The following is a 13,944-nucleotide window of genomic DNA, read 5'->3' on the forward strand; positions in this document are numbered from 1 at the left end:
TTTACTTCCCAAGTACCTTTCTGAGAAAGCTACTTGTTTGCATTCCAACAAAACAAGTCAGTCAACCAAGTAAAGGGAGACATGGGGTCTAAGAGCCAAGCATTCAACTCAGGAGGGAAGAGAAGGAAATTCCCAGGGAGACGGCTATGCCACAGACCTAGGGGGCAGCAGATCTAGATGGAGCTGGGGACAGTGCTCCAGGCTGCATGCCTTCAAGAGGAAGAACGAAGGAAAAATGGCCACGATGTTTGACAGCAGAGGATTGGGGTGGGGCCCTTTCCTCAAGACACCCTTGCTCAGCTTTGTGCATCTCACTGGAAAGGCCAACACATAGATGGAATTCCCTTACCTAGCATTCAGCTGATTTCAGAATGGTCACCAAATGCTGGGCGGGATGCTCTCCACACCAGGAGAAATCGCATTTGCTAAAGACTCATGTAACATGACACGCCTAACTTGTGGAGTAGCAAACCATGTGAGTATTCAGAGGGAAGTCGTGCAGGGTCAAACACAACCACAAGCCCAGAGGGAAATTCTTGGCCCCCATCCAGCCTCTGGCTTCCTACTGCAGAGCAGCTGCAGGCTTCCTCCCGGGGGCTGGCACCCAGGGGTGTCCAGGGCCGCACGTCCCCTCCCTTCCCCTCCAGATGCCTGGTGAGTAAAGGGGTAGAAGTAGGTGGGCTCCCACATGTCACTCCCAGATGCCGCCAGCGTGTTATACTCACCGCCACGTGTCCCCCCTCCTCACTAAGGAACCGCCGAACGTCTCGGAGGGCTGTCAGTGCACACTGCCTTCAGAAAAGAACACACCATTCAGCCAAGAACCTGACTGGCTGCTGCAGGGCAGTAGGTCAGGAAAATATGCTATGCCAACCAGGAGAGGGGGCAGCCCCTGGGGCCCCTTTGAAGATTGCCAGTATTTGGCAACCCTGCTCCTGTAGGCGGAAGGCTATGTGCTCCAGGCCATCAGGAACACTTTTTTAATACACATATTTATTTATTTTTGGCTGTGTTGGCTCTTTGTTACTGCTCAGGCTCTTCTCTACTTGTGGCAAGCAGAGGCTACTCTCTTGCTGCGGAGCGCAGGCTAAACAGTTGTGGAGCACGAGCTTAGTTTCTCCGTGGCATGTGGAATCTTCTCAGACCAGGGATCAAACCTGGGCCCCCTGCATTGGAAGGTGGATTCTTGGCCACTGGACCACCAGGGAAGTCCAGGAACACTTTTTGAAATATCATGTTTCTATACTTTCTTCTTTCATCTCATCAGATACAAATCCAGGCTGCCATTTTGCCATCTTTGGGACTTCTAAGTGCCCTAATTTCTCCTGATTATCAACATAAGCACTTTGAAAACCAGATACTTCCTTGCGTGTGTGTTAGGCAGGGGAGCTGGCAGTGGGAGAACAGAGGCGTATGGCCGGCCTCCAGTTTAAAAGGCTTCAGGTTCGATTTTCTTTCCGAGAAGGGAAATGTGGACCAAGGAGGCCACCTGCCGTATCACCAAACAAAGGATGTTGCAGGCATCAAGGCTCGGCGCTGCAGCCGCCCCCAAATGTGCACCCTGAGGGGGACTCAGGAAGGAAAAGAACAGGACACTGGACCCAGATAGCCGAAATGCATATCAAAAGGATGGCTTCAATGAGCCCAGGCTCTTGCCTCTTTCCATTCAAAGAAAAGCTCTAGGTTCCTTAACTGAGATGTCTGTGTTCTTTAATTAACAGACTCTCTTGATGTTGTGGACTACCTGGTTTTTGTCCCCAAAACTATATGTCCTGGAACCTTCCTTACTTCTGCAAGCAGTCCCTCAGAGCTGAGAGGCTGTCTTCCGGGCTTAAGTCCTCAGTTTGTTTGGCTATGCTGTGCAGCCTGTGAGATTTACTTCCCCAACCAGGAACTGAACCTACGCCCTCGGCAGTGAGAGCGCACAGTCCTAACCACTGGACTGCCAGGGGATTCCCAAGTCCTCAGCGCTGCTCACAGAATAAAACATAACTCTCAAATTTTAAGCTGTGTGTTACTTTCAGTGGACGGAGAACTCCCCAATGACCCCTTCTGGAGGAAGGTGCTGTGTCTCTGCAACCTGCACCCAGGTCCACAAAGGCTCAGGAAGGCAAACCCCTCACCATGACTGACCACTGACTACACTGTCTGTCCTCAGAACAGCTCAGCCTTTTTGTTCATTGCTGCAAAGTGGATTGCCACATACAAGGATCTTTCTAACTTTATCCATTTCTCCTCCAAGGTCCAAAGATAGATAAATCACTTTGACCTTTTATCTATGCAGTGGAGCAGAATGTGCCATCCCAAAATAAATCTCTTTGGCAGAAGGATTATTTCAGGCTGATTATTTTTAAGAAACTGCAGACGCAGGAGAAGCTCAGAAAACATGAGTCAGTTGTCCTTTTTTTATATGTATATGTATGGCTGAGTCCCTTCAGTGTTCACCTGAAACTATCACAGCATTGTATGTTAATTGTCTCTATCCCAATACAAAATAAAAAGTTACAAAGAACAGCTTACCCTTTTTTTTTTTCCTTTTTCTTTTTAGGGCTTCCATAGTGGCACAGACAATAAAGATCTGTCTAAAATGCAGGCAACCTGGGTTCAATCCCTGGGTCAGGAAGATCCCTTTTTTAAGAGACATTTACAAATATAAGGGAAACCTCCATTTGTAAGGGTGTCTCCTTTGCTGAAACAGGAGGAAGGAGATGACCTTCTCTCTCTGGAAACTCTTTTATCAATGCTGAAGGCATAGATTGACTGACTTGTTTAGGCAGCTCCATGTAGCTTGTGGAATCTTAGTTCCCTGATGGATCAGGGATCAAATTGGCCCCGACAATAGTCCCACAGTGGTCCTGTGGTAGGAAGCTTAACCACTGGACCACCAGGGAATTCCCTGAAGGCATAGATTTAAATCTGAGCAACAACCTTACCCTTGTTCAGTGAGCTGTTCCTGGTAACTTCCCCTGACTCCTCACCCTCAATGTCTTCCCTTCTCTTTAGCTGAAGATGCTTTTTAAGGTGAGGGCTTCCCTGAAGGCATAGATTTAAATCTGCATAAAAACTTTACCCTAATTTACTGGGCCTTTCCTGATAACGTCCTCTGACTCCTCACCCCCCAGCATCCTTTTTTCTCTTTAGCTGAAAATGGTATTTAAGGTGAGGGCTTCGTGGGTCTCTCCCACGTATGCAGGAGATATAGGTGCTATTAAATTTTTTTTCTGTCTTGTTAATCTGTGTCATTGTCGATTTAATTACTAGATCAGCCAAAGAACCTGGAAGGCAAGAAGGAAGACTTTTTCCTCCCAAACACTATTACCTATACTTTTGTTGATATAAGAGTAAAATTAGATCTCTTGTTTGATCCTGGAATTTTGTGTGTGAACCCCGAGTGCACCAATATACTGACTGTGCAGGGGCAGCAGAGGCTGACCAGATGCTGGGGTCACGAGGAAACTGGGGGCAGAACTGAGTCCAGGCCACTGGCAGGAGCTCTGCTCTCTTGCCGCCTTGAGACCTTCCTGTGTCCTCCTATGTCCTTCACCCACTAAATTCTGGGAGCAGACCCTCCTGCCCACCTGCCCACCAAGCCTCACAAATGTCCCAGTCTAGCAAATCATTTCTGTCACTCTGCCCTTCACAGAATTCTTTCTGTGCTGAGACAGAAAGAACCAGAGCTCCTTGAAGCCCCACTGAGACACATTTCTGCAGTCTCAACATGGCAAGGGCCATTTCTTGCCACCCACATGCAGAGTCCCATGTCTGGGCTGTGATCTCTGGCGGCTCCTCTGGCTGAGGCTACATCTAGTAGGAGGGATCAAGGGGCCCAGGTGGAGATGCGGGGGGAACAGCCTGGGAGCTCCTGCGGGTGTGAGTGTGGATGGGCACACACGTGCATGCAGCGGGGTATGTGGCGGGTGAGTCATCAGTGAGCCCCTGTGGGCATTCCTGAGGGGTGCAGTCGTGCAGGTGCAGAGGGGGTCTCTGTCCAGGGTTCTTGGCAGAGTTCCTAAAACCCCTGGAATTCCCTAAGTGACAGGAGTGATTTTTGCCATTCACAAGGAGCCTCTTCCAATCACACCTGCTGCTGCTGCTGCTGCTAAGTCACTTCAGTCGTGTCCGACTCTGTGTGACCCCATAGACGGAAGCCCACCAGGCTTCCCCTTCCCTGGGATTCTCCAGGCAAGAACACTGGAGTGGGTTGCCATTTCCCTCTCCATTGTGTGAAAGTGAAGTCGCTCAGTCGTGTCCGACCCCCAGCGACCCCACGGACCGCAGCCTACCAGGCTCCTCCATCCATGGGATTTTCTAGGCAAGAGTACTGGAGTGGCTTGCCATTGCCTTCTCCGAATCACACCTGAGCTGACGCTAATTAAGTGATTCAGGGTGGGGCCCCTAGACGGCCTCAGCACGGAGCTAGTCACAGAAAGCAGTGAGGAGCCTTTAGTCCTAACCACCACCCTCCAGGAAAGGAGGTGGGTGCTGAAGATGAACTGAATGAGAGGAGTCAAAGCACTTCCAGGTTGAAAAGATGAGGTGCTGGTAGGGTGTGACGGTGCTGGGCCCTGAGACTCGTTACTGGTGTGTGAAGTGGGGTCAATTTTGAGGGACTGAGCCCTCAGCTTGTGGGAACTGACTGATGCTAATGCGACTTACAAAGGGTCGGAACTGAACTGAACTGGTGGACACATCAGTGTCAGAGAGAACATCCCGGTGTCCCTAAGCCCATGCGTAGTATGTGACTGAAAAGGTATAATGAAAGAAAAAGAAAAGGTACAGTTATGATTAAACGTGTTCACGTGCACATGGGGTATGTGTGCACACACCAGTGTGCGCGATTATGTGTTTATATGTCCAAACACGCACACAGAGGGTACGCACATGCATGAACACTTGCGTGCATCATACATAAGGAGTGTGCACAACCTCCCTGCAGTATGTGACTCTGTGCACGTGTGTGAGTGTGCTTGGTGTGCATTTAAGCACGACATGGAGATAAAGAGGGAGCACCTGTGCACGCACACATGGCTGTGTGTGCCCTCTTCTAGACCTTCCATTATGCCCAGCGTCAGGTGCAGACCTCCATACTGTGTACTTCCAGGAACCTCAACAATGTGGACACACCTGTGTCTCTGGGAAATGTAGGCTTCTCTTCCTAGGTTTGCCATTTTTAAAAAGTTTGATCCTTCTATTTTGCCAATTATCCGTGGGACATCTGGGGCTGGTTAATGGGAAATGGGGCCCTGCAGGGGCTAGACCCAGGCTTTGGAAACACAAGGGAAAGTTCCTAAGAACAGCCAGAGGGTGTGCCTACAGAGAGGCACATGTGAATCTTCCCCAGCTTCTACTGCTAGGACCTCTGTTCCCACTGGGGGATCTTGGACTAATTCCCTAACCTCTTCTCAGTCTGGGTTTCGCCATGAGAATTAATCCCAATTCCTACCTTCAATAGGCAGTCTGAGCAGAATGCCCAACAAGCTCTGGGAATGCGCTAGTTTCCTTATTCTCCCCACAAACACTCTGGATTCAGACAGGCCTGGCTTCAAATCAAACCCTGAGTGATCCCAGACAATACCACCGCTTCTGACCTCAGGCTCAGCATCTGGGGGAGCAAGGCAACACAACCCACTGTAGGGAAGATCAAAGCAGCTAATGAGTTCCCACAGCTTGAGATGGGTATAGAACTTGCACTTGATGCAAGCTTTGATCTACGAATTGGGTAACGTGAATTGGGAATGATGGACAGTTTATAGTGAAACAGGGGCTTAGACCTAATTCTGGGCTCTGTGAAGTTACTTGATATCTTGTATGAAACCCCCTGAGCCTCAATTTCCTCATCTGTAAAATGGGTGGGGGGTGGCAATGGGCATCACACACTTAGCACACCATAGATTCAAGTATCAGTCCCCTCCCTTTTGTCATTATCACCAGAGGGTCCACCTTCGAGTTTTACTCCCAATTTGGCCCCAGAGACCTGAGTGTCAGACTCCCCTTCCCTTCTTGGTGCAGCAACTGCAAGCTCCATTGACCCAAGCGCAAAGAACCTGATTGGCCAAATCCCATAATGGGGAACTCCTGCCCCCTGGTGGCCAAAGAGGGAGCAGGCAAACCGCAGCAACAGCCGGTGGCTTCTGGCCTAGCGTTCCAGTGACCTAACAGAGCTGGGCCAGCCTCTGCTCAAAGCCCTCCCACAGTGGCTGGGCCCAGAGAAAGGGCAGGACGCTTCCTGATCCCTCAGTTGACACCCGCTGAGAAGGGCACAGCACAGCAACTCAGACCACAGCTGGTGCTCAGTTAATCTGCAGAAAGCACTCAGTTCTGAGTGGAGGAGGGGAGTGGGTATCATAAACAACTCTGCATCCTGTCACCCAGCAACACTGAGACAACTGCAAGGGTCACATGCCAAGGAACAGGAGGCAAACATCCTCCCTATATCAGCAGGGGCTTACCCTGGAGCTTACCCTGGAGCTAGGGAGGAAAGGTCCTGGGTCTGAACTTTCTGTCTGTAAAAGAAGGTGTCAGGAAGTGATGCCAGTCCCACTCTGTCCCACCTTTGAGGCCGAATCTGTGCTTCACTTTGGGCGCCCCTCCCTACCAGAGCCCACCCTGCATAGAGTATAGCCTCTATGCAGACCTGCCCTGGCTAAGCCTATACTACCTCCCTGAAGCTCCCTCCCAGGAGGGAGGGCAGGGCAGGGCAGGGCAAGCCACCCAGTGGCCACATACCCTTTCCCTCTATTCCCATCATATCCCCACCACAGCCTGAGATGCCAAGAAACCAGCTCCGTCATGGCCCACGGGGCAGGGCAAGGCCCAGGCTCAGGGATCAGCTTGGTCATCACTAGCAACTGGGCTCCAGGGCCTTCTCCATAAACACGCACAGACACACACTCACTTCCTGATTTTCAGGCCCTCTTCGTTGTCTGGAAGGAAAAACTCAAAAGATTTGTAGGTCTTGACCATGTCCCGGCGATACTGGCCCACGTTGAACTCTGGGGGAAAGGAGAGGCTCCGTTGTCACACAACAGCATCCCTTCCCAACACCCGACCTTGACCCACCCCTCTGGCCCCGCTGCAGTCCAGCCTTGTCGCTCTTCCCCCACAGAGACCCCAAGTCCCGCTTGGGAAGCCGAGGCTGAGTCTCACCCCGAGTGGGCACACCAATCCAGTTCAGGTAACGAGTCAGCTTCTTGGAGATGTAGGTCTTGCCCCTGGCAGGCAGTCCCACCATGACAATGAGCGTTGGGCAGTTGGTCATGCAAACTGAAAGGCAAGGAACACAGTGTCCCACGAGGCCTAGACCCCTCCCAGGGTGTCCCTGCCTCTCTGCTCAGGGTTCCTCTGCCTCAGGGCACAGGACTGGCCTCCAACGTGTCTTTCCAGGCTCTTGGCAGCAGAGAGCTTCCCGAGGACCCCCAGACTCTGGGGTGGGGGGTGGGGTCTCTAACCAAGGCTGGCATGCACCATTCCCTGGGCCTGTCAGATACCATGGGATTTCACCAGGCCTTACCTTGCCATACACCACCAGATACAAAGCTGGAGCTGCCACAGGCCTGGCGAAACACCACGGGGGAACTCCCCTAGCAGGCAGGACAGAGCTGATGCCAGTCTGTCATCCAGGAACCCGCACCCCCACCCCAAGAGTCATTCAGCATTCCTGCTCACACAGCATCACTGCTTCCGCATCCCTGGGCGGGGTGGGGGTGGTGGATTTCTCATCTACAAAGCCCGGAAGCTGTTTCTGCAGTGAGTCCTTCCTTCAAGGCACCCACAAGCCCACCCGGTGCGCTCTCTCCCTCAACCCAACCCAGTCTGCTCTCCACAACCCGTCACTCGGCGGGGAAGCAGCCTTGCAGTGTCTGAGTCATCTGGGATCCCAAGGTCTGGAAGAGTTGGGCGCTCAAAACTTGTGGGCAGGGAGGGAGAGGAAGGCACCCCAAAATCCACCAGGGTGAGGGCCACAAGGGGCTGAGACCAGAGACACAGGCCAATACCAACAAGGGTTGTCCGTCTGAGAGCCACCCACTGCCATCCCATGTGCCACCAGGTCAGTGCGCCAGAAAGAAGGTGCTGAGGCTGGAGGCAGGGAAGAGCCTGGACCCAGGCCCCCAAGCCCTGGCCGCTACGACGGACACCAAGGTGGCAGAAGTGCCAACCTCGCACGCTCCAGCTCAGTTTTCAGCGTGGTCTTGCCTCAGGAAGCCTCCCTTTCATCGTCCTCAGGGCCCGGGCCAGGTGAAACCACAGCAGACAGACACGTGGACAGACATGGGGACCTGTCACTGCCCCTCCTTCGCCCACATGCTCTGCAAATGTTGGGTCCCACCCTTCAACTTGTCTCCTTTGCTGGAGCCAGAGCGCAGAGGCCCCACTGGCAGCCCTGCCTGGTGGTCAGAGTCAGGAAGGCCTGAGTTCCTAACTCGGACACTTACTGTCAACTCTGAGCCTCTAAGTGTGCGTGTGTGCGTGCTTAGTAGCTCAGTTGTGTCAGACTCTTTGTGACCCCATGGACTGTAGCCCACCAGGCTCCTCTGTCCATGGGATTCTCCAGGCAAGAATACTGGAGGGGGTTGCCATGCCATCCTCCAGGGGATCTTCCTGATCCAGGGATCAAACCTGTGTCTCTGATGTCTCCTGCATTGGCATGTGAGTTCTTTAACACTAGCACCACTTGGGAAGCCCGAGCCTCAGTATCGTCATCTGTAAAATGGGATGATAAACCCTCAGCGAGGTCTAGCATTCTCCCCATGTAAGAGCCAGAGCACTTCCAGGAAACTGTGTCCTGTGCCCGGCCTTGGCAGCCTGCCTGGTTAGGGAACAACATGCACCTCAAGCCCTTGGGACTTGGGGTGAAAAGGCATCTATTTGTCCCCAGGCAGGCCCTGAAGAGAAGTAAAGAGCCCTGCTTGCCAGTGGGAACCACTCAACTGCTCCTACGCAATACCTTTGGGCAAATGGGACCCAAACTGAGTCCCAGGAGTGAGGGGGAGGGGACCCTGCTGATGGTGAGCAAGAGTGAGGAAACTTGCAAAAAACCTCAGCATTGGCTAAGGTGAGAGAAAAACAAGTTAGGCAAGGCCCTGCATCCTGAGGGCCAGCCCAGTGCTGCTGGAGCCTGGGCTGTTTGCACAATTCCTACCTGGCTGGCTCCCAAGCAACCGGAGGGCAGTACCATCAGCTACTCACTGCCGGGTGGGGGGAACCTGCACCCACCCTGGTCCCTCTGATGACCACGGAGCCAGGAGGCTGGGACACACGTGGTGCTGGCCAGTGACTACCATCTGGTGGTGTCTGCACGGGGGCAGCCTCAAGTCCCTGGAGGGGGGCCCAGAACTGAGTCCTGACCTGTATTTGCTCCTACTGCCTTGGGCCGGGCTGGGGGAGGGAGAGTTCTTTAAAACAAAGCAAACTGACGTTATGGCCCTATTCGGAAGGGACCGAAAGTCATCTGTCTTACCCCTTCCCATGGCTCCCTGAGGGGCTCTTCCATGACCTCAGGGCTGGGGATCCGCATCCCCCCTTCACAGCTTCCATCTCCCCAGGGACGTCCCTGGCCTCCTCACACACGTTTGGCGACAGCGTTCCTGCCCCTGTCCCCCGGCCACCTACACAGCCATGGTAGGCAGGCAGGACAGCAAGTCAGGGCTGGGCGCAACACCAGAGCCATAAACTATCTATCACCTCTGTTCCTCTAGATAAGATCCCAAGTAAATACTCAAAAAGAAAAAGCAAAGTACAAGTGTGTTCACAAGAGCCCCGCTTGCAATAGCAGAACACCAGAGGCGTCCAAGCAACGGAGAAACTGCAAACCGAGGCCCCCAGCAGGGGGAACACACTTGAACCGAGGGCAGGCGGACCAGGAGAGCCAGTGCTTGCTGCTGGAGCTCAGCTCTAGGTCCTCGGGACCTCGGTGTTGAGCAAGAGGACTGCAGAACACACGCTTTAGAAAGCAGGGCATGTGCGGAAGGAAATCTGAAAATATGCAAGTCAGCTTTTCTCACAAGTTGCTGTAAACTATCTGTAAACGTATTCAAGGCCACCCGCCCAAGGAGCCAGGAGGCTGAGACAAGCATGGTGCGTGACAGGGACTACCATCTGGTGGTGTCTCCAAGGGGGCAGCCTCAAGTCCTTGGAGGGGGTTCCAGAACTGAGTCCTGACCTGTATCTGCTCCCACTGCCTTGGGCCAGGCTGGGGAGGGGAGAGTTCTTTAAAACAAAGCAAACTGGCATCACGGTCCTGTTCGGAGGGGACCGAAAGTCACCTGTCCTACCGTCCTGTGCACACATCAGTCGTGTCCTTACCCAGGAAGTCTTGCCAACTTTTGGCTAAGAAAAGTTATCAAATACTTTCCTTTTTGCCGTGTTCCCCAAGGCCCGTCTCCATTTCCTACCCCATCTGCCCCCAGAGCTCCTCCAGGTCAATGAGCAGAAAGGTAACAGCTTTTAGGCCTTCTGTGTAGCTCTGGATTTATGAAAAGGAGGCAGAATTGCTAGCGGAGAGTGGGAGGAGGCAGGGACACCCCCCTGCCAACCAGCCTCTGGTGCCCTGAGGAGCTGGACTAGAACCCAAGGACAACCCACTGCACGGCACAGCCTAGTGATGGGTCCCCTCTTCTCTATAAAGCCCTGTGATCTAGTCAGCTTCCACCCACCCCAACCTCAGGTTCCCACCTGTCCTTGTGGTCCTCCAACCTAGTTAGAAGCCCACCAAGCAGAGGGCAAAATGCTGCATGAATGAGAGCTTGAGACCTACGATGCTGTCTCCATGCCCATTCACCGCTTGCTCCCTCCTTGCTGTGAACTCTGGGACCCCAGCCTGGGGCCCAAACCCCCATACCATCTGCAGGTCTCATCTTTGGTCTCTCAGGTGCCACCGCCTCGTCCAGGAAGGCCTCCTGTGCCGGGCCAGCTCACAGTCCCACCCACTGCAACACACTGAGGCAGTGCCAGGTCACGAGCCCCTGTGCTCAGGCCAGAGCCACATTTTAGTTGCATACCCAGAGCCTGCCCCAGGGGCCGTGAGACCTGGCAAGTTCCCTCCCATGGGGCCTCAGCTCCTTTGCCACCTGAAAGCGGGTAGGCACTGAGCTGTTGTTCACTGAGGCTTCATTCCCTGAGGGTGAGGAATGGAGAAGCAAAGAAAGAAGCGTGGTGACAAAATACTAAAGTAACTGCTATCCCTTATCAAGCACTTATCAAGAGGCTCACAGTGCAAGGCTGTTGACTGTCTCAGGCCCACAGATAAGGAAGCTGAGACCTGCAGGGTCAGCCCTGTGCCCAAGGTCACCCAGCTGAGCCACAGCGCAGTCTGAGTGCCCGTGCCTCCAAAGTCCACCTCCTCACTCCTTCCCCTTTATGTAACAGCAGGGGGCACCCACCAAGTCAGGGCAACACAGCCCTAACACAGACCGACTCGAGGCACAAGAGAAAGGGGCCTTGGCCCTCCAGACCTCCAGAAAAGTCTGGAAGGAGGGTTGGCTAGGGTGAAGCCATGGTCCCTTAGGACTGAATATCGACTGGAAAGCCATGGCCCCAGAGCTAAAGGCAGGATCACAGTTTCGTCACCCCACCAGGACCAACATCAAAATCAGAGCCAGGACCCACCAGAATGTCTGATCAAAGCCCCAGCCATGGCCACCCCTACCAGGACCAATAGTGTACTAAGAGAGACACACACTCCTCCTCCAGGTGGTGTCACATCCTGGTCAAGGCCAAGGCCCCCAGGCCAGCCTGAAAGCAAAACAAGCACCAAGCACCCTCTCTTCTCCTGTCATTCCTAAGCAGAGGTCAGCAGGCAGGGATAGCCCAACATGTAACACCATCTCCTGGCCTCCATTTCCCAATAGGTATCAGGACCTGGACTAGATGTTCTCTGAGGGCCCTGCCACCTTGCAAATTCATTACAATGTTTCAGCAACTCCTAAAATAAATCTTTTTCTTGGTAATAAAAAAAAAGAAGTTGCAGACTCATTTAAGGACAACCGGGCAATCAATGAAATGGAATAAACACCTAGGACCCCGGGGAACGTGAGCCCCTTAACAATTCTATGATTTTCAGCATATTCTAGATGTTTCCACCCTCCAGTTTTACCATTCACCCACAACCCCACCTGGACGCTTGCACACCCACAGACACAAAGACAGGCCCATATAACAAAGTGGTCTCACTGTCTCTCTCCTGAACACATCTGCACTTTCCTGAAACTGCTCCAAAAACTCGCTTTCAGGCCCAGAAATGGGCTTTCCTCCCACCCTGGCGTCTTTGAAAGTTCTAGGCTCAGAGAGACCAAGCGATTCTCCTAGGACCAACACAGCGGCAGATCTCAGTCTGACCATTCGGCCCACCTCTCTGGCCAGCGGAGAGAGCAGGACCGAGGCTCCAAGTCCTCCCCCCGGCCTGAGACGGTGGGGACAGAGCGGTGTGCCAAGGGTCCCGCGCCCTTCCCTAGGTGATGGCGGCCAGACGCAGTCCCGCTGAGCGGAGAAGCCACACACCTGTACCCGTCTCCTGCTCTGTAACAACTGCCAGAGGCCTCACACCTGTTCCTGCTTCCCTGCCACCGGCCGCGGCAGCCTCACCTGTCTGGGGTTCGCATCTGTGCACGTGAGCTCAATACCATCCCTGAGGACTGCCTTCCCCCATTCCCCGCGGACCCCGCCTCACCACCGCGCTGGCAGGCGTGCAGAGCGGGCCGTCCATTGCTGTACGGCATCCAGATCTTCTTCAGGGGGTTCTGGGTCAGTTCCCGTGGGGACGCCATCCTGGGGCTTGGATGAGTCCGACTGCGATGCTGCCAACCCAGCAGCCTGGCCACCTCGGGCCACTCGAGGCCCCGCCCCTCAGCCCCGCCCCTCCCAGAGTCGCGTTGACGCCTGTCCCACTCCCCGCATGCCCCGCCCCAGGTCGAGTAGGCTCCACCCCAACCAAGGAGGGACTGGCTTCCGACCACGCATGCCCAGCTCGCCCGAGAGCCCGTTTGGGACCAAGCGGGCCCGCCCTTCATGCCACGATGGAGGACGCGCATGCCCAGCTCCCCACAGATTCCGGGCTCGGATGGTACAGGCCCCGCCCTGGATGCCGGAGTCCCGCACACCCGACGCTGATCTGCATTTGCCTCACCCACCGCCTCGCCCTGGGCTCCCCAGCGTGCCCCCAGGATACGCGGTTCCCGTTCTGCGTGACCTCAGGACCCTCAGAAGAAGGGGTTTGCATGGGTTGGGGCAGGTCTGCGTGACCCCCAGAACTTGGTCAGGAACAACCTGGAGGCTCCTGCGTGACTGGTCACCGGCCCACTGGCACGGTTGTCAACTCTCCCGCCGGCCTTGCACCCCGACCCTCCGAGTCCCAGGACTCTCCACTGCACACAGGAACAAGCTGCTCAACCACGTTGAAAAAGCCCCTTTATTTCACGGACAGGGACACAGAACGAATCTCAAGACTGACCGTGTTTCTCTCTGCCTTAGCTGCTGGGGAGCTCGGGTTAAACACCAGCCCACCTGGAGTAGGTGAGCAGGACCAAGCTCCCAGGGGACTCATCCAACTCTGACAGTATCTTCCTTTTCCTCCCAGGACTTCATTTTTACCAAGTAAATTTTACATCATTAAGTTTACACACTTGTTCTTTAATGAGCCTCTGCCTCTTCATGAGGAAAACAGAATATGTACTGTCATCAAGGACAAGATTCTGGTATGGATTAAATGTGTCAGTGTCTGAGAAATCGTTCTGAAGCCCAGTAATGCTATCATTTCTTATGTTATTTATCTCCCTCCTGTCTCTAAAACTGCAGTGGAGGCAAGAGGCAGGGGAGAGACCCAGAGGTTCAGGAACACACCTGGCTCCTTCTCTCCAGTCTTAACTCCTCTGCCTCCTCCGCCCAGCTTCTTAAGCTTTGTACACTTTCTGCCAAGGCCTTAGCTGACACGGCTCCAGTCTGGGTCACACT

General features: G+C 53.9%; 1 protein-coding gene across 4 annotated transcripts in view; it reads right to left on the minus strand.

Annotated features, from left to right (window-relative positions):
- Positions 1-13,944, minus strand: part of PFKFB4 (6-phosphofructo-2-kinase/fructose-2,6-biphosphatase 4) — a 40,750-nt gene that overhangs the window by 24,270 nt on the left and 2,536 nt on the right. For 2 of the 4 annotated variants that reach the window (XM_055413755.2, XM_055413757.2), the window contains exons 2-4: positions 7,147-7,263; positions 6,896-6,992; positions 726-792 (exon numbers count right to left, since the gene is read on the minus strand). In XM_055413755.2, the coding sequence (XP_055269730.1) occupies positions 726-792; positions 6,896-6,992; positions 7,147-7,263 (281 nt within the window). Of the gene's footprint in view, positions 1-725; positions 793-6,895; positions 6,993-7,146; positions 7,264-10,837; positions 11,129-12,664; positions 12,832-13,944 lie in introns of those variants that run through there. The other 2 variants (XM_055413754.2, XM_055413756.2) reach the window with 2 other exon arrangements.

This window comes from Moschus berezovskii, chromosome 24 (assembly GCF_049115385.1).
Source record: "Moschus berezovskii isolate FMDL1 chromosome 24, NW_MosBer_1.0, whole genome shotgun sequence".
NCBI classification, from domain to species: Eukaryota; Metazoa; Chordata; class Mammalia; order Artiodactyla; family Moschidae; genus Moschus; species Moschus berezovskii.